A 20614-nucleotide genomic window follows, 5' to 3' on the forward strand; every position below is an offset into this window, starting at 1 on the left:
GCTGAGCATGATCCCTTCCAGCGCCATCCATGTTGCTGCAAATTGCATGTGTTTATCTTTTTTGAATGCTGAGTAATATTCCATGGTATATATGTACCACATCTTCTTGATCCAGTCATCTATTTTTGGGCATTTGGGTTGTTTCCAAAGCTTAGCTATTGTAAACAGTGCTGCTATAAACATAGGGGTGCAGGTGCTCTTTGGAATTGATGTTTCTGTGTCCTTTGGGTAAATACCTAGGAGTGGAATTGCTGGATCATATGGAAGCTCTATGTTTAGTAGGTCCAGAAATCTCCATACAGCTTTCCACAGTGGTTGGACCAGTTTGCACTCCCACCAACAGTGCAGAAGAGTTCCTTTTTCTCCACACCCTCGCCAACATTTGTTGTTGCTAGTTTTTTTAATATGTGCCATTCTCACTGGTGTAAGATGGTATCTCATGGTAGTTTTGATTTGCATTTCCCTGATGGCAAGTGATGTTGAACATTTTTTCATATGCCTGTTGGCCATTTGCATTTCCTCTTCAGAGAAGTTTCTTTTAAGCTCTTCTGCCCATTTTTTGACTGGATTATTTTCTTTGTTGTTGTTGAGTCTCATCAGCTCTTTGCAGATTTTTGTGATCAGTCCTTATCATTAGTGTTGGGTGCAAAAATGTTCTCCCAGTTGGTGGGGTTTCTCTTTGTTTTTGTTATTGTCTCTTTTGCTGTGCAAAAGCTCTTTAATTTGATGTAGTCCCAGCTATTTATCTTTGCCTTCACTATCACTGCTTTGGGTGATGTGTCTGTAAAGATGTCTTTGATGTGCAAATCACGTAGTGTTTCGCCTATATTTCCTTCTATGTATTTTATGGTTTCAGGTCTTATCTCTAGTTCTTTAATCCATTTTGAGTTGATTTTTGTGTATGGTGTGAGGTAGTGGTCAAGCTTCATTCTTTTGCATGTAGCGACCCAGTTTTCCCAGCACCATTTATTGAACAAACTTTCTTTGCTCCAATGCATATTCTTTGCTCCTTTGTCAAAGATTAGTTGACCATAAATCTGTGGGTTTATTTCTGGATTTTCTATTCGATTCCATTGGTCTATATGTCTGTTCTTGTTCCAATACCATGCAGTTTTGATGATTATGGCTTTGTAGTATAGTTTGAAGTCTGGGAGTCTGATGCCTCCATTCCCTTCTTTTTTTTTCAGGAAAGCTTTGGCTATTCGGGGTTTTTGGTGATTCCATATGAATTTCATCAATAATTGTTCTATTTCTTTGAAGAATGACATTGAAATTTTGATTGGAATAGCATTGAATCTGTATATTGCTTTTGGTAGGATGGCCATTTTAATAATGTTTATTCTTCCAATCCATGAGCAGGGGATGTCTCTCCATTTCTTTGTGTCTTCTTCTATTTCTTTTAACAGTGTTTTATAGTTTTCTTTGTATAGGTCCTTTACCTCTTTTGTTAGATTTATTCCCAAATATTTGATTTTTTTTGTTTCAATAACAAAAGGGATGGTCTTTTTGATTTCTTCTTCTTCAGATTTATTGTTTGTGTATAGGAAGGCTACTGACTTTTGCGTGTTGATTTTGTATCCTGCCACTTTACTGAACTGATTGATGAGTTGAATTAGCTTTTCTGTGGAGTTTTTGGGGTTCTCTATGTATAATATCATATCGTCTGCAAATAGTGATAGTTTGACTTCTTCTTTTCCTATTTGGATTCCTTGGATGTCTTTCTCTTGTCTTATTGCCCTGGCTAGGACTTCCAGTATTATATTGAAAAGCAATGGTGAGAGTGGACATCCTTGTCTTGTTCCAGATCTTAATGGAATTGCTTTCAGCTTTTCACCATTGAGAATGATACTGGCTGTTGGCTTGTCATAGATGGCCTTTATGATGTTGAGGTATGTTCCTTGTATCCCCAGAATTTCAAGGGCTTTTATCATGAATGGGTGTTGCACTTTGTCGAAAGCTTTCTCAGCATCTATTGATATTATCATATGGTTTTTATATTTCTTTTTGTTGATGTGTTGGATAACGTTGATTGATTTTCGGACGTTAAACCATCCTTGTGCCCCTGGAATGAATCCAACTTGGTCGTGGTGAATTATCTTATGGATACATTGTTGGATTCTGATAGCTAAAATTTTATTGAGGATTTTTGCATCAGTGTTCATTAGGGAGATTGGCCTATAGTTTTCCTTTTTTGTGTTGTCCTTGTTCGGTTTTGGTATTAGTGTAATGTTGGCTTCATAAAACGTGTTGGTATTGTCCCTTCCTTCTCAATTTTTTGGAAGAGTTTGTGAAGGATAGGCACTAATTCGTCTCTGAATGTTTGGTAGAATTCATTTGTAAATCCATCAGGTCCTGGGCTTTTGTTTTTGGGGAGGTTTTTTATTACCATTTCAATTTCGCTAATTGTAATTGGTCTGTTTAGGTGTTCTATTTCTTCTTTATCTAGCTTTGGGTGATTGTAGAGTTGTAGGAATTTGTCCATCTCCTCTAGATTGTTAAACTTGTTTCCATATAACTGTTCATAGTAGTTACTGATTATTCTTTGATTTCTGCTGTGTCCGTTGTGATTTCTCCTCTTTCATTGATGATCCTGTTTATTTGTGCTTTCTCCCTTTTTTCCTTTGTGAGCCTGGCTAGGGTTTGTCTATTTTATTGATTTTTTCAAAAAACCAGCTCTTGGTTTCATTGATCTTTTGGATTGTTTTTTTAGTTTCAATTTCATTTATTTCTGCTTTGGTTTTATTATTTCTTTTCTTCTACTGGTTTTGGGGTTTTTTTGTTGTTCTTTTTCTAGATCTTTGAGCTTCGAGATGAGGTTGTTTCTTTGCGTTCTTTCTTGTTTCTTGATGTGAGCTTCTATTGCTATATATTTTCCTCTTATTACTGCTTTTGCTGCATCCCATACATTTAGGATATTAGTGTCCTCCTTGTCGTTCAATTCAAAAAATTTTTTAATTTCTTCTTTGATCTCCTCATTAGTCCAATGGTCTTCCAGTAGTGTGGTTTTTAATCTCCATGAGGTAGGAAAGTTCCTTGCCTTCTTTTTATGGTTTATTTCTAGTTTGATGCCTTCATGGTCAGAAAAGATGGTTGATATGATTTCAATCTTGGTGTATCTGTTGATGTTTGTCTTGTGCCCCAGTATGTGATCGATCCTGGAGAATGATCCGTGTGCGCTTGAGAAAAATGTGTACTCCGTTTTTTTGGGGTTTAGTGTTCTATAGATGTCTGTTAAGCCTAATTGCTCTAGGTCCTTATTTAGAGCTTTGGTTTCTTTACTTATTTTTTGTCTTGTTGATCTATCCATTGTTGATAGTGGTGTGTTGAAGTCTCCCACTACGTATGTGTTTTCTCTGATGTCTGTTTTCAGAGAGGACAACAGTTGTCTGATATATTTTGGTGCCCCTTCGTTTGGTGAGTATATGTTAATGAGTGTTATTTCTTCTTGAAGTAATGTCCCCTTGATCATAATGTAGTGACCATTGGGGTCTCTTTTTATCTTTTTGAGTTTGAAATCTGTTTTATCTGATATAAGTATAGCTGTTCCTGCTTTCTTTTTTGGTCCATTTGCTTGTAGTATTGTTTTCCATCCTTTAACTTTGAGCCTATTTTTATCTTTTGTAGCTAAATGTGTTTCCTGGAGACAGCAAAAGGTTGGGTTTTGTTTCTTAATCCAGGCTGCCACTCTGTGTCTTTTTATTGAAGAGTTTAGTCCATTTACATTTAGAGTTAATATTGATATGTTAACATCTGTATTTGCCATTGTGTTTGTCTTTCCTTTGATTTTATTTATTCTTTTTTTTTTTGGCCTTCTTTCATTGTTATTCGTCCCTCTGAGGTTCTGGCTTTAGGACTCCTTGTAGTATTTTTTGGAGTGGGGGTTTAGTTGCAATGAAATTCCGGAGTTTCTGTTTGTCTGGGAAGGTCCATATTCTTTCTTCAAAGAGGAAGGAGAGCTTTGCGGGATAGAGTATTCTTGGTTGGCATCTGTTTTCTTGGAGTCTGTTGACTATGTCCCTCCACTCTCTCCTTGCCCGTAGTGTTTCTTCAGAGAAGTCTGATGTCAGCCTGATTGGTTTTCCTTTGAATGTTATCTGTTTCTTCCCTCTTGCCAGCTTCATTATTTTTTCCTTGTCCTGGATTCTTGGGAGCTTTACTATTATGTGTCTTGCTGTATTTTTCCTTTCGTCGTGGAAGTTTGGTGTTCTTCTTGCTTCTTGTATATCAATTTTCAGTTCCTTCTTCACATTTGGGAAGTTCTCTTCAATTATCTCTTTGAATATTTTCTCTGTTCCTACATCTCTCTCCTCTCCTTCTGGTATTCCTATAACTCTTATATTTCCTTTCCTCATGGAGTCAGATAGTTCCCGAAGTCTTTCTTCGTTCTTTTTCCTTCGTACTTCTCTTTCCTTTTCTGTTTTGGTTCTTTTTATTTCTGTGTCTTCAAGATTACTTATTCGTTCTTCCATTTCATCTATTCTGCTTTCATTGCTTTTCCCAGAATTCTTTAGTTCTTCCATTAATTCTTTGATCTCCTGCATTTCTTTTACTTCCCTCTTTAGGGACTCAATTTCTTTCTTCTGACCATTGTTTTCCCTCTCTAGGGACTCAATTGCATTCTTCTGATCGTTGATTATTTTTCCCTTATCATTGTTTTCCTTTATGACTTCTGTCAGTTTTTTAATCACGGCAATTTTAAATTCTCTTTCTGGAAGGCTCAGAAATTCTTCCAAGTTATTGTCTTTGCAATCTGGGGGCTGGCTTTCTTTTTGTGGTGTGCTTTTTCTCTGGAGAGTTGCTAGGTTGCGTGTGGTTCTTCTCCTCCCTACTGTCTGTTTTCTAATTTGCCGTATGCGTTGGGACACTGTGTTGTTGGGACTGGCCGGCATCTTGGGTGGGCTTCTCTGTTCCCCTCTGGTTCTTCCAGGAGTCATCTGTCAGTTTCAAGCAGCCTTTAATGGAGAAAGGTCCCTGTTCTAAAATGCCGATGTGGGGACACACTCCCCTGTGCGCCTGGTCTGCCCCGGCGGTGGGTTCCTGCTCCCCTCTGGGCTTGGACTGCAGGCCAGAGGGGGTCTGGCGTGGGCGAACTTCCCCCGCTCACCTCTGGCTCCTGAGGAAGCCTTCTGCAGGTAGTCTTTACTGAAGAAATGTCCCTGTTCTAAAATGGTGATGTGGGACACACTCCCTGCGCGTCTGGTCTCAGGCACACTCTTCTGCGCGCCTGGTCTGCCCCGGCTGTGGGTGCTCGCTCTCCCTGTGGGCTCAGACTACTTGTTCGGAAGGAGCCAGGTGTGGGCTAACTCCCCAGCTGGCCACTAGCTCCTTCAGTAGCCTGTGCTGGGGTCAAGTCGCTAGGTGGCGCCAGAGATCTCTCCTAGAGCCCTTGGGGAGCTGATTTTCCACCCCGTGGGACAGGGAGCAGAGTGGGGATGGTAGGGTACACCTCAACGGCTTTGGGGTGCTGTGTCTGCCTTGTGCCCCACCGTCGTGGGGAACCCACGCCCCTAATTTCGTGCCCCGGGTCTCAGTTCCAAAGCCCTCAGTTCCAGGACGCGGGCTGTAGCCCAGATCAGTGGCGCGGGAATGGCGCCTTTTGAATCCCGCTCCCCTGCCTGGGCGCCTTGTTCCTGCTCACTCAGGGAGGGCCTCCGCCGTCTCCCCGCAAGCCTAGGTCGCAGGCGCGGGGACCTGGGCAGCTGCGATCCGGTCTGGATCCGCGCCACTTTCCGCGCAGGCTTACCGGGCGGCCGGGGCTGTGTGCTGGGGCTGGTCTCCTCCTGGGGGGCGGGGCTCTCTTTAATGGCGCCTGGAGTTCACCTCCGCGGCGGATCCTGCAGGGTTCGCCTCAGCTCCCGTTCACGGGGTGTGGTGGCTGCAATAGTTCCTTTCCACTCCCAGTCCCGCTTGCTGTGTCCGTTTTTCTTGTTGGCCGTTTTGGTTTGTTGTTTCCTCCTCTCTGCGGTCGGAGAGTGCCGCCTCTGTGGGCGGGGGAGGGGAGCAGGGTTCTGCGCTTCCCTCCCTTCTAGTCCTCTTTTATGGCCACTTTCTTCTTTGGGTAGTTTGCTGGCGTCACCCGTTTATCTTCCGTGTCCCAGTTCTCACTGGGACCTGCCGCTTTTCCTCCCTATTAACTTTTTTTTAATGGGAGATCTTACTCATCTTACTCGCAGAGTCTCCTCGCCGCCATGTTGCTCCGCCCCTTTTCTTCAATAATCCATCTAGGTTTCTTAACCTAAAAATTCATCAGCGGGCAAAGTGGGCTTCTTTGGGATCAAGGAATTGCAATTTAGAGAGCACAGGTTCAAGGAGAAATGCAATGTGTCCTGAAGAGTCTTCTTAGGGACAGAGAAAGAAGGGTGAGCTCACAGGTCAGGGACTAGTCGGGGGGAGTGTCCAGGGGAGGGTCACAGGTTCACGTTGGGAAAGGGCCACTCGTGTCCTTCAGATCGTCTCCCTCCTGCTGCTGGCTTCTTAGACTGTTGGCTCTCAGGCTGGCCCATGTAAGATAATTCCTCTAAAATAGCCCTGACTCCATTTTAAAATGGCTCCACTTATGTCAGCTCTTCAGAGGTCTTTGACTGTTTGCTACTCTAAATCATTCGAGCTATTCAAGACCAATCTTTGCATAAAGCTGTGATTCTTTCCATGGGGTGAGTTCTTAGAGGTGGATTGTCAGGGTATGAAGTAGTCAAGTGGGTCACCACGCCGTCCCTGGGCTCCTGTCCACCTGAACCACCCAAGACTCGGCTGTGAAGCCTCCCTGCTCCTGCCACAGTCAGGTGCTCGCACCCCGGCTCCCTTGTTGGCTGCGTCCTCACAGGAGGCCCCCCACTCTGGAGAGCGGCAATCAGCTACCCAGGAAATTCGGGGAGCCTCACCCCTTGCCAGAATTTTGGAGTCCCTTGAAAATAAGCAAATGACCTCCTTGGTGTCAATGGAAGAGATTTAATTTTTTAGAGCACCAGTTGTTTTTTTAATAATATGTACTGAAGTAGTGGGTTCACAATAGAGAATTTGAAAGAGTATAAAACTTTAAAAATCAATCAATTATAATCCTATCTAACAGGATTATTCTGTGACTGCGGTTTTAGAAACTGCTCCCCCCGCCTTTAACTATACATTGTAAGCTTTCTTCTATGTGATTAGTCTGAGAAGGCAGGATTTTTATTGGCTGCCTAGTATTCATGATATGGATGTACCATAATTTATTTAATCAGCTCCTATTGTTGCACACTAATGAACTTTTAACCAATTTAGTGTTGCTGTGGTGGTGGCATTCATCACAGGCTCAAGAGCACTCTCTAATTTACATCAAAGGCAAATGAAAAGCATAACTCTCAAAGTTGTGTTTCCAGTGAAAGGATCTTTGTAAGTAGGTTCAAAGCACTGATAAGCACATGTGGTATTTGTGTTGCTTTTCCCCCAAGACAGTCCTTGAAAGCCTGGCCTCGCCGTGCTGGCTTGCCAGTGTCCTGCACTGCACGCCTGTGTCCACGCTTTCTCCCCTCCTGGACGAGGCCCCACGCGCCAGCTGGGAGACGCCATCCATGACAGGCCCATCCCTCCTTCTCCTCCCCACTCATACGTGATACTGGTTTAGGGGAGAAATCATCATAGCCAATTAGTCAGTTCAGTTCAGCAAATATTTATTCTGCGCTGGCTGCTGGAGGACCTGCGAGAGCTGCAGACCTGGGATGACGCCGTCAGGGCCTCCCCCGGCCAGAAACTCATAACTTGTCAGCGTCTGGGCAGCTGGAACTTTCCAGCACCAGGAACATGAGCGTGGACAGTACATTCCTGTATGGGTGGGGGGTGGGGAGGGGGGTTGGCTGGAAGGACATCCAAAAACATTTAGAGTTATAATATTGCAATGTTGAAAGTGAACATTGCCCTTTTTTTCTTTATATGCTTAATCGGCGTTTTCAGATTTTCCCAGCGATCAGGGAGGAAATCAGCAAAAGATATTTTTTTAAATAGTCGCATGAATGGCTAAGCAACCTAGAAAGGAAATCACGATGAAAGTCTTGGCCTTGTTGTTTTCGGAGCTAAACGGGAACCAGACAACTCCCTGACTTTCTCGAACTTTGTGACCGAGAGGGTGTAGCAGCAACAGAATGAGAAGCTCTTTGGTATTTGCTTAGGGTATGCGGTCCCCGGGCCCAGCATGGAGCCCAGTCTCCGCCTGGCCTTGGGCCTCGCGGTGGGAACCGTCCTGCTCACTCGCTGGACCCAGACCGTGGCTGGCCCGCGGAGCAGACCTCACCCTGGGCGTGAGATGCCGCCCGTTCAGCGGCGAGCTTCCTAAACTGATGCGCTGCCTCAAAACTTCATCCTGTTGGGGCCACGCATGATAAAACCAACCTTTTTATCCAACCTCTTTACTAATCTGCTGAAAGAGAGGGGCGCGGAGGGGTAGCCTCTGCTGTGAATTTACTGGGAGCCAACGCGCCAGACCCACGGTGAGAAATGGTGCTGGACAAAGACTGGGTGAAAGACGCCACCCGGCTGAAGCCGAGCTTCTGCCTGACACTTGATCAGCTTCAAAGGCAACTCTAAGGTTTTATTTTGTTTCTTCCACTCACGGTTGAACAGTCTAATCAAATGGCCTTTCCTTAAATATCAGAGTGGGGACCACAGCAGCACCCTAACTTGGGGTATCAGGCAACACACCGAAAGTGATGTATACTTTTGTGTTCTTTCAGTTTCATCCTCGATCCCAATAGAATTTCTCTCTTTGTAGTCTGTGCTCATTCCTCTCCCTCTGCACCCTTCCCCGTTTTTTACTCCAGAATCCTCTTGGGTGATCTGCTCAGTTTAGGTGCATGTAATACTCAGTGGGAAAGCAGGACCCCAGAAACACCCCCGCCACTGTGCCGTATCAGACAAGCTACCCCGCCTCTCAAGAGACTTGGGGACTTTTCATCAGCAAAATGAGTTTCCTTGTGCAGGTGAGAGCACCTAGCGGAGCGTTTGACAAACATTAGGCGGCCCAGAAGTTATCCCCTCTGGTCTTTTCCATGTTTAAAGAACCTTTCCAGCCAGAAGCGGGGCTTGCCTCAAATCACAGCTTTCCATGGGGCGGACCAGAGGACAGGAAGTCTGGTGCGTCTGGTGCTCCCTGAGCTCGGGCACCACCAGCCTCACCCCTTCCTAGCTCAGCTGGACAACACCCGGCCACCATAGCAGAGTTGCAACTGGAGTACTCACTTTCTGGAAGAATCCTGGCCATGGGCTTCTTTCAGAATTCTTGGGTTTGCATTGCCAGAGCAATGCAATTGCTCTGAACACCTGGAGAGTTTCCGCCCCAAATGCAGGAGTTGCAGTAGACACCTCAGCCACTTAGAGCGCTGACCTGCTCTGGGGAGTGCTGGGTTTGCCGCCACACACCAGCGGAGCGCTCAGATGCTCCAGCTTGTAGGCAGTGCCTAGAAACAGGACTCGGCCCCATGGCCCTCAAACTGTCCAGCATGGCGACAGTCATGGCCTGGGGGGCTTTCAAAAATCCCTAGAGCTTCCGAAGTGCGTCCTGGGAATTTGCATTTCTAACAAGCTCCGGCTGGTGCCAATGCTGCTGGCCAAAGAAGCGCACTTTGAGAACCCCGGATCTGCAGCTCTACTTCCTAGCAGCCCACACTGGGGATAGGGGAGGTTTCCACATCTTCTTAGGCATTTCCTTTCTGTACAGCGTCATTAACTTTTATCTCCAGTGTGAAGGAGTCTTTTAAGTATGACTTTCACGTGGAGGGATGGGGGGGAGCAGTCACATGGCTTCCCTGACCTGACAGTGCCAGCTCTGCCCGCCGCCTGCAGCCAGCCCAGGGAAGGGGTGGGCGGTGGGTCCTCCTCCGGCCACCGGTGCACCCCCATACCAGCAAGTGTGATGTCCGTGAAATGGTAGCTTCCACCTGTGAATAGGCTTCCTCCTTCTGAAACTTGACGCTTAAACAGAACCTTTGCAGGAGAAACCCCTGGATAGAGAGGCTGGACACACAGGAGCCTCCTGACATACAGATCTAGGCAACATCCATTCCCGCTGGAGAGCCGGGTGGTGGTGGTTGTTTTTAATTACTTGACCCTGTTCAGTGTGTGCACAGACCTGTTTCCAGGACACCCTTGTTGCTTGGGGTATTGACCGCTTTTTCACTTTTCCCTACCGCAAGCAGCACCCCCAACCCCACCCCACGCCCCGCTCCTTCCAGGCCACCGGTTCTCACGGTTGGGGGGAAGGGAGCATGCACCCCCTCCGGCCCCCAAGCGCAGTGACCCAGTGGGGTCCTCCCCACGCGTACCGCCCGGCATTTCTTTGTTCGGTTCCCTGCGCCCACCCGGAGGCACCTCGGCCCGGCGGGGCGCACGGCCCCCCCTGACGTCCCCGAGGACCTGGAAGCACACAGGCCGCGTGGAGAGGCCAGACTGCGCCGCAGGGGCTTCTTAGTAAAACCCTAAATTCCATTTCGGCGGCTCGAGGCCGCGCGCGAGGGCACAGCCGGCCCCGGGGCTCGCCCGGCAGCGCCGCCTCCCCGCGCGCGCGGCTTTGTGCAGCCGGAGCGGGCGCCCAGCTCGGCGCCCCCGGCCCGGGCTCGCCCCGCGCCCCCCACCCCTCCGCGGGCCCCGCGCGTCCCTCCAGCCCCAGCCCTCGCCACCCCGCGCGCCCCCCCTGGAGCCGGCGACGAGGCGGTAATAAGAACCCAGGCGGCGTCGGCGGGGGGCGGGGACGCACCCCGAGATGCGCGGCCGCGGAGCGAGAGCTCATTTTGTGTAAAGAGGCCGCGAGTCACCAGGGAATTCCCGGATTGTCTGGGCTGCCGAGTGTGGTGTCCATCAGGCGCGCGGCGCCATCTGCTCGGCTCGGCGCGCGCAGTTGCCAGGCTACCTGCGGCCGCGGACACTTGACTGCCCGGCCCGGCGCGCGGCCCCGGCCGGCGGGGGGCGGGGGGCGGGGGGCGGGGGGCGGGGGGGGCCCCCGAGTCCTGATTGAGCCATCTGCGCGCGGGCGCGGCGCGGGCGCACACCACCATCTGCCGGGGCCGCGGGGAACAGCAGCCGCCGCGCCCGCGTCCCCCCACGGGCACCCCAAGTCAGTCGCGCCCGCCCCCCCGCCCCCGGCATCACCGCCGCCCCCCGCAGCCTTTTGTGAGCCCCACTTTCCAAGGAAGCCGCGCGCTTCGGGGGCCGCCCGCAGCCCCGGCCCCGCGCCCCGAACACGACTCCTGTTCGTGGAAACACTGAGACAGTTTCCCCGCGCGCAGATTTATAAACAGCTGGCGGCTCCTGGGGGGTGTTTGTGCCACAGCTGTTTTTTGAAGTAGAAAACTGCCTCTTTGGGGAGGGAGGGAGGGTGTCCTTGGCACCTCCTACCTCTCTCCAGCCCTTGGAAGATGGCAGAGATCTTTTCTCTGGAGGGAGAAGATTTGTCCAAGGGCTTGGCTGGTTTTGCTCCCCCACCACACACACACCCCTTTATTTCACTGGCAGGTGAGAGCGCTTGGGGAGGAGGAAGCGGGGTAGCCAGCCCCTTGGGGAAGAGCCTTGGAGGTGGAGCCTGGAGCAGGGGTGGTGGTTGTGCCGGGGGTGGAATGGGGAACCAGTAATTAAAACTAAAAATACTGCATCGTTTGGCTGCCAGCTTTACACTTCTGGTGAAGAAAGCTCGGCCGCTTTCCCGTAATTGCACACCCAGTGTGTGTCCGCCTGAGAAGCAAGAGCGGGGGCTTGAAGTCCTGAAACTGGGCAGAGACACTGCTCATTACGGCCTCCTAGGCTGCAGGTTAAAAGCCTCTTGTAATGTGAACCTGTTAATGGCCTCCGCCCGCTCCATTTGGAAGGCAGGTGTCTGGGTGCGCTTTGCACTTGGCAGTACACTCGAATGCACCCCCGAGGCTGGGGCTGCAGGTGCCACTGCACCCTCAAATTTGGAGAAGCTTGTTGGGGAAGCCCTGAAGGTGTTATCATCACGGATCCGCGGGTGTTTCGGGGTGGGGGGCACTCCTTAGCAGGCGCCTTACCCAACACCTCTGTCTTCAGGTCTTCAGTGAGAAACCAGCCGCCAGGACCTGGCAGAGGGACGCGCTTGGGGAAATGGGTTTTCTGTTTTCTGTCTTCCCTTTGGCCCCAGGAAGAAGCGGCCTGAAGCACTTACATGCACCAGCATCTTCTCACAAGCCTCTCGCTTTCTTTTTGGTAGAGAAAAGGCAGGGCAGGCCACGCATCACCGCTTACCCTCTGGGCACGCACCCAGTTCTGGGGCGCTCCCTTGGGACAGGAACACGGGGCCCTGGGCGCACAGGCCGGCCAGCCCACTCATCAAATCAAGCCGAAGAAAACCTTATCTTCCCATAGGTCCCCTTTTCTTTGCAACTCTCTTTATCAAAACTGGAAACTGGAATCTCCTGAAACACACATAGCCGTATAGCTGTATTTCTGCTCATCGGTGAGCTGGTCCTCACTGCGAACTGCTTAAAGTGTTAAGTCAATCAGCGTTTGTCTCTAAAGGTGACAAGAAGCAGCTTTATCCCTTGGAGCAAGTGCTTGGGAAACAGCAAATTCAGCAGCCTCGCCCAGTGTCTGTTAACGCCTGTTCATAGGTTCTGGGAAAGCACGGCTGTGAGTGAAGCGGTGGATGACGAAACCAGTCCTCTGACCACAGATTGAGTTCTATGTCGGCTGACATTTTTTTTTCTCATCGATGTTATCACAAAACTGTTATTCAAGAACCTGCTGGATGAAGGGGAAAGGGAAGATGCTAAAACAGCTTGAGCCTTTGTGGGCCAGTCATAAAATCAAATTTTGTGTTGCACACGGCATGCCGGCATGTTTGCATATAAGGCCTTTTGGTAACATAAGAACTTGATAGCTCTCCCCCTGGTGACTGCCAGTAATCTCCGCCTAGTAATTTGGAGAGAAAACACAGTAACTTCTGCAATGTACCTCGTGCTGAAGAAACAGAACGTGAGCACTGACCAGGGCCAACTGTCTGGTCTCCAGCAGCTCTCGGGCACTCTTGCTCGTGCCCGTGTTCTAGGAAGGGCTGGAGGTGAGGGGCAAATACTGAGTTTACACCCCGGTCAGTGTTCCAGTTCTTTCATTTTCTATCCATGTGCCCCCGCCCAGGTTCTACACTCATCAAACGCTGTTTCCCGGAGGAGTGCTGGGCTTTGGTGGGGTGGTGTTGCTTGCTTTGTTTTGTTTGGGTGGAGCCAGGGAAGAGGAGCACCGAAGACATCCAGGGGCCGCGCAGCTGGAAGGGCTGTGTGCAAGGCCCAGTCCCACACTAGGGTCCGGGGTGTGGCCGCCCTGGCTATGGGGAATCCAATCCTGGTCTGTGTCTCTAGAAGAGACTGAGATCAAACTCAACTGTATGTCTGCAGAGGAAAGAGCAAGCGTGGTTGACTAAATCTATGTTAAAGCAGTAGCAGAGGAGAAATATTAAAATCCAGTTTGGATTAAACCACTTGTTAAATAACCCTCGTCATTCACGTTCATTTCCTATTGATGCCACCTCATGTCGCCCCAGCAGGCCTGAGTGTGTCCTTACACATCAGCCCATTTGTGTGTGTGTCAGACACCAGCTCCTCTGTGCTCAGAGAAGTTATTTGAAACTTGAACGAATGAAAAGAAATATTTCTGCAGAAAGTTCAGACAATTCCTGCCACTACCAGGTGTGCTTGGCAGAATGAACCAGAAAGGAAATGACTGGAAACTGAATCCTTGGGCCACACCCTCCCCTTCCCAGCAACTTTTTTCCCTCGTGGGCTACACTGTCCATTCGTTACAGACTCTCCTCCGTGCACATTCTCCAGCTAGCCACTGGGGCTGGGTATGAGAAGGTCTCCACTACTTTAAAAGTTGCCATTTTTTGACTGATTGACACAATTACAGATTCAAGAAACCCGGTTTAACCCTTCCACATTTCAGTTACCCCAGACATACAAGACTCACTTCTGTGTTCAAAGATGTTGGGAGATTGTGTGTCCCACCGTCAATAACTCGCACTGGGAGGACTTTTTTTTAATATAATCAAAGCTTTCAAATGTTGCGATTTATTAGAATTCCACCAAATAGCACATCTGTCAATTAATCACGTCCAGGAGGCTTCTAGAATGTGTGTCCTGCTAGCCAAGAATTGCATTTTGTCCAGGTAGGCAATAAGGACTAAGTTTCCAGACTTAGAGTGAGCCTGAGGACTTACTCCTGGGCTTTGGAGGAACAAAGAGATGGGAGCTGAAAACCCACTCCTGGTCTCTCTGCCGGTCCCATCCAGAACAGGCTAACTTGGGCTCCGGCTTCCCGGCCACGCTCCATGTCTGTCCCGCATGGCCTCTCAGTCCCACTGTGGTCCACCAGGTTTGTCATGAAATATAACCCGTGGCACTCGGCACCACCGGCCCACAAGCCCAGGCCTCGGCCAGTTCCCTGTCCTGTTTCTCTTCAGATGTTCAGCAGCTGCATTCTCTTCTCTTCCTGTCCCTCCAGGAGCAGCACCCAGTGGGGCTCCCTCGGACTACGGGCCCCATGCCGTCCTCCGTGCCCCCTGGCTCAGGCGGCATGGTCTCGGGAGCGGGCCCTGCAGGCCCCAGCTTTCTGGGCAGCCAGCCGCAGGCCGCCATCATGAAACAGATGCTCATCGACCAGCGGGCCCAGCTGATGGAGCAACAGAAGCAGCAGTTCCTACGGGAGCAAAGGCAGCAGCAGCAACAGCAGCAACAGCAGCAGCAGCAGCAGCAGCAGCAACAACAGCAGCAGCAGCAGCAGCAGCAGCAGCTTCTGGTGGAGCAGGTAACCCACGGTGCAGTGCACCCCTTCAGCACCCGGGGTCGGGGAGGGAGCCTTGTTCATCCGCTGCTTCAGAATATTCACGGCCTGGCATTTTCCAGGAGCACAGAAGACCTGCAGGACTCAGACCTTTCAATGAGTTAGGCTTTTTCTTAGAATGAATGCGTTCGTTCTTAAAAGACCGACTGCAGCCATCAGCTTGAAGGCCCATTTGCCAGAGACATTTTTTCAATTCACCCCTTTTCTTCTGGTTTCTGGAACTGGGTCTGCGAAATCAGCGTGGGGGCAGGGGTGGGGACTGGCTGACATTCTTTTAATATTTCTAGCATGAAGAAAAAGAGAAAATAATTCAGAGAATCTTGTTTCTTAGAGGGCAGTCTCAGGAGGAGGGTTGAGAATTCCACAGACTTAGTCATGAACAATGGGCAGGAACAGTAGCAGGAGAGCAGGCCCCTCAAACTACCTGGAAACCTCAGTCAGGGCCACAGAGCGGTTGCCAACTTAGGGGAATCCCTACCAGCTTTTACAGCAGCCCAGGAAATCTTTAAAAGAAGACCCAACCCAGGCCTCCCCTGGTGGCACAGGCGGTTGAGCGCCACGCTGCGAGGCTGTCCGCAGCCTCTGCAGCTCTGGTTCCATCCCAGCCGGCCGGCAAGCTACCCACATGGCACCGCAGACCTCTCCTGTCGTGCCCGCTGCTCCCTTCAGCAATGTAGTTCGTCAGTCTGCCTGTTCTGCTCCCCGCTCTGTCTCTGGTGAATCCTCTCACCCTCCCGTGCATCTGCCTGTGCCCAGGTTCTTGTACGTATAAATAAATAACTCTAAAAAAAAAAAGAAAGAGAGAAAAAGACCCAACCCAAACAAAGCTTTATCCTGGTGTCTTCGTCCACCCGTGCCATGTAATTCCTCCAGCTTTGAAAGGAAGCCTTCCCGGGGCTGTGAGGTCTGTGCCTGATTTAGTGTTATTTCAGGAAGGCCTGAGAGCGTGCCCACAGATCCCTAGAGGATTTCTGGGGGGTCTATACAGGGCATCTCGTGCTTTCTTTATAGCAGGTGGAAGGAATAGTAGGAGACTCAAAGCCCAACAGATCTGCCTCCACAGCTATCCTTCTAGAATGTTCCTAACGGAATCAGAATTCTGGCAATGTACAAGCCTCCTCCACCACATGGTTACAAGACACAATGGGGGACGCAGGCAGGTGGAGGCCCCCACTAGCAAGGCCAGCATGACGGGGACACCAGTCATTCCCCTAAGAGAAGAATTAGACAGCGCGCACAGCTCACTCTGTGTTCGATTTTTTTGCTTTTGTTCCTGAACAGCTGTGTAATTATCTCCCTTCTTACCGAGGTCAGTCAGCCGCCTGGCAGCTCTTGTACAAACAAACCTTGTCCCTCTCACCCCGCATAAGGTGTGTGACAGGGAACCTCGCTCGTGTCTCTCGGGCTGTGATAAATGGGCTGCTGAGGGGACGAGGGCTGGGTGAAGCCTCGCCACAGCTGATCCCGGGAAACGTCAGGTGTGCCGAGACCCCGGGGGTGGCCTGTGGCACCTGTGCCGTGACCACAGGGGTGGGGGGCAGGCTGACAGGCAGCCCCCTCCATGAGGTCAGCAGGCACTGGGATGAGGAGGGAGCAGAGAGAGGAGAAAGCTGCCTCTGACACCCCAACTAAGAAGTAAAAGAACGGGGGGCCTTCAGATCCCAGAAGTGGCCACAGGATGACCCCAGAGTAGGAGGTGAGAGAATGGGGCTGCCTCAGGACCCCCACCTCAGGACACACAGAAATACAGCGCTCCTTGGAAAAGGTGGGAAAAGAGGAAGCTGCAGACATGTCCTGTAATTCCTTGGCAGTTGTACCAGGAGACGGCGAGGGGCCAGGGGAAGATCACCCGCCAGCTCAGAAAGTACCAGACCTTTGCTCTTGGCACAATTTCTAGAAAAGCCACTTACCCTCACTCTTCACCTGCCAGGTTAGGGGTCACCACTTCCCAGCCGTCGCTGCTGTAAGGGTCACACGGGACCCAGGGCTGCAGGAACTGCACAGGTGTATGGGCCTGTCCTCCCACCTGCCCAACGTGACCCGAGAGATGACACTGCATGTCCCCTCACCGGTGCCCGGGGACAGGCCCTCGGGGGTGGGGCCAGAGGGAGACTGTCCACGGTCTGTCCAGGGAAGGACTGTCCTCTCAACACCCTGCCAAGCTCCTTGGTCTTTGCAGCAGCTTCGAAAGCCTTCAGTTTTGAAAAAAGCAAATTGGAAACACGGGTTTCTGGAAGGACATGGGCGGGGAAACAGAGGGATGTGGGCGCTGCAGACCCTTTAAAATGATTGGGAACTTTAAGATGATGCCGGGTGGCCTGGGAAATCGGAGCAGAGCAGGTTGAAAGGGGATCAACCTCAAAGGCCAGCGCCTCTCCTCCATCCCCAGAGGTGCCTGAATTTCACACCTGCAGGAAACATCAGAGATCTCAAGGTCCCTTTACTTTACAGATGAGGAAACTGAGGCCGCAGACAATAGGTGATTTATGGGAGGACACCGAGCTAGGCAGAAACCCCCAGGACTGCTGCGGCCCGGCCCTAGCGGGCCATCCGAGCTTATCCCCAGTTGTTGGTGGGACAGTTCAGTTCCGACATAACATGGGGAGTTTAGAAGCCTTTAAGTCCTCAGCTTCCTGTCAGTCACGCCCATCTATGGCCGCCTAAACATTTAGCTTCTGGTCTCCCCATTGTCTGCACAATTAATTAATTTCAACAGTTTGTGCAAAACGCACTGGTGGGCACCGCAGGATGGGGCGAGCGGCCGAGGCTGCTCTTTTATCTGGTTGCCAGAGGCTGGCTGGCCTGGTGGAGAAATAGGGGAAAAAAGAAAGAAAATTATAGAGCGGCTCGGGGGGAAAAAGAGAGACAGAAAATAGAAATAAACACTTGTGTGACGAAGTGGTCAATGTGTGTTATTTTTATAATGAACACTCCGCAGAGCAGGGCCGCGGGGTGAGGTCTCCGCAGCCCTCGGGAGGCGCGTCATGAATATTCAGCAGCTGCCGGAGGAGGCTGAGGACAGGCCAAGGTCACACCACCCCTTTGCAGCAGTTGGGCAGCTTCATGGCTCAGGGGGCTGAGGGGCTCCGGGGCTGTCTGCTCCAGAGCTGTGCGCGGGGTCCCTGGACTGTGTTCATTTTACGAAAACCCGCCAGCTTTCTGTGCACGGCCCGATGCACTTGCTCCTTAGTACACACTTTCATTTTGTATAACGCTGCTCCCAGCCTGGCCTCCTGCTGCCCCTCACCTCTGCCCTCTGCCTCTGTCTTTCCAGCAGCTGCAGCAGCCTCACCTGCCCCGGCAGCACCTGCAGCCGCAGCGGAACCCCTACCCGGTGCAGCAGGTCAACCAGTTCCAAGGTAAGGCCCGGGCACCTCGTCCGCCTTCTGCCCCGCAGCTGGGCACGGACACGGGTGTGCAGCCAGTGACGTGCCCTCACACGCTGTGTACGTGTGTGTGTGTGAGTGCGCACTCGTGTGTGCCTTAAATATTCAGAATATTTAAGAACAAGAGTATCAACCAATCAGAACACATGCTGGAGGCCCCTGCCATGCTGGGTGGTCCCTCCTTGGTCGCCGGGCCCCAGGGTGGGGTTGGGGTCCTGGTGGGCCAGGAAGGAGTGGGCCTGAACCCGGGGCGGTTGTTCTTTACCAGATTACACGAGCATTTCAGTAGTGAACCACCAGGAAGGACACCCTGGTCGCCGCAGCTTTAGGTCACCCGGGTGACGCAGCGAGGACAATCCTGCCCCGCACCTTACTTGCCAGTCCCCGCCAGTCAGCTGGTCAGAGCCCGCACTTCCAGCCGCCAGCGCTGGGCTGAAGAATCTGGCTGCATGTGAGCACAAACAGGGCCTGGAGTGTGACTGGAGTGTCTCCATCCCGCCGCCAGAGGAGAAAATCCCAAACCATGACCCCTGGGGGGCCCCTGGCGCACCGCACGCCCAGCATTGTCTGCCTTTGAGAGTAGAAGCTCCACTGAGTATCATACCCTCCTGTCTGCACCAGAGAGAGCCCTTGAGGCTCTTGTCGGGGGTGAGCCTGAGGGGACCCTTCCATCTCATCCAGGCGAGTTTTCAGGGATTTACAGGCATCACCTAGCACTGGAAATCCTACCTCCGCCATCCTTGTCATCTGTGCACCCCAACTTCTCAAGGGTAAAGAATCTGCCTGAAGCAATGAAGCTCCTTGTAAAAAATATGCATGACATATAAGCACATGAGGCTCTGAGTGTCCTGTCACTAGCCTTGCCCTCCTTCGTGGGCTTTGGGTGAAAAATTCATGATCTGAAAAACCCTGTTTTTCAGTCTCTGGGTTGCAACGCGCAAGGAGGTGGTGAAGACAGCTGAGTGGACCACAGCCAACACTTTTTAAATGAAATACAGTAGAAACGACCAGGGAGGTGAAAACGAGGACTTTGGTTCCTGCTATGAGCCGCCATGCTCATGGGCCAGCTCACGCTCCGAGAGCCGTGTCTGGGGGGCCTGAGGCTGTGGGTGTTCGCTGCCAGCTCCCCTGAGGCTTGCCCGAAACAAAACTAGGCTCCAGTTGGAGCCACTTCCTTCCACCCTGGGGCTTTGAACTTGACCCAGGGATGGGGCAAAAGGAATCAAGCGTCCGCAGGCATCTGTGGCTAAATTAGGCAGCGTCCTTTGAAGACTTGCCTTTCTCACTGTCAGTGGTTGGAAGTAGTTTTTGTTACAGACCCAGCGCTCCTCATACCTGCAGTCTCAGACCTTAACCTGTATCAGGGTCACCCACAGAACTTGCTAAGATACAGCCCGATTCCCAACCCACCCCAGAGTTTCTGAGCCAAGAATTTCCATTTCTACTAAGTTCGCCGGAGTTCCTGAGTCTAGAGGTGGGGGAGGGCCACACTTTGAGAACAGGTGCTTTACATTATGAACAAATTAAAAACATCAAATCTGATCAACCTGGCAGCGTGTCTCTGGGGTTTTCTAGATTCATCGCATTTATTTTATTTTTAGAATAAAGGGACCCACCAAAATTTAATAATTCTTCTATAGTATGAGTTACTTTGAATACTTTGGGTCCAATTTAAAAATTCTACTCTAGACCATTTCTAAAAACCCAAATCTTGGGTAATCAAACTGAAAATGTAGCTGCTCTTAAACTAAACCACCAGCAACATTATAGGGTCCTCGAACTGGTTAATAAATTTTTTACAATTTTCAGTGTTTTCCTAACACCCCAATATCACAGCCCCATGTTTCCTAACAGCCCCAAATATGAACAAGGAGCAGATGCTTTGCTGCAGAGAATAGCCAGTGGACAGGGAGGAAATGTCCTCCTAGGAGAGAAGTTCTGTTAGAATAACTTAAACAAGAACCTGTGGTGGTCTCACCCTCACGCACTCCCAAGGCTTAAAGGACCCTCTTTCTTGCGTTCTGAACCTCTGGGCAATGTTCCAAGCCTCTGGGGATGCTTACTTTTCATCAACACAGGCTCTTGTGAGTAAAAGTAGAACATGGACCCTTCCAAGAAATAAATTGCATATTATCAATAACCTCTATTTGAATATAGATTGACTGTGGTGTTGTGATATTAACCAGCAAACAAGAAAATTAATTTGACTGTAGCATCTCACCATAGTATGTTTTAGACAAAAAGAAAAAAAGGAAGACTGTTTTAACATTGGAATTTTTTTTCTTGTGTATATTTTAAGTTATTGAAGGCAAGAAAATTATGAAAGGCTTTTGAGTGTCTCATAGTTTGAAAATAATGATTTTTAAGTGCCCTTCCCCCCATCAGAATTACACCCCCGTCAATCGTTTACACTA

General features: G+C 50.2%; 1 protein-coding gene across 1 annotated transcript in view; it reads left to right on the plus strand.

Annotated features, from left to right (window-relative positions):
• Positions 1 to 20614, plus strand: part of MAML3 (mastermind like transcriptional coactivator 3) — a 339406-nt gene that overhangs the window by 313527 nt on the left and 5265 nt on the right. The window contains exons 3-4 of the mRNA XM_037496361.2: positions 14476 to 14778; positions 18089 to 18173. Of these exons, the coding sequence (XP_037352258.2) occupies positions 14476 to 14778; positions 18089 to 18173 (388 nt within the window). The remainder of the gene's footprint in view (positions 1 to 14475; positions 14779 to 18088; positions 18174 to 20614) is intronic.

The sequence above is a fragment of the Talpa occidentalis genome, unplaced genomic scaffold (assembly GCF_014898055.3).
Source record: "Talpa occidentalis isolate TD23 unplaced genomic scaffold, MPIMG_talOcc4v2.1 talOcc4.8, whole genome shotgun sequence".
NCBI classification, from domain to species: domain Eukaryota; kingdom Metazoa; phylum Chordata; class Mammalia; order Eulipotyphla; family Talpidae; genus Talpa; species Talpa occidentalis.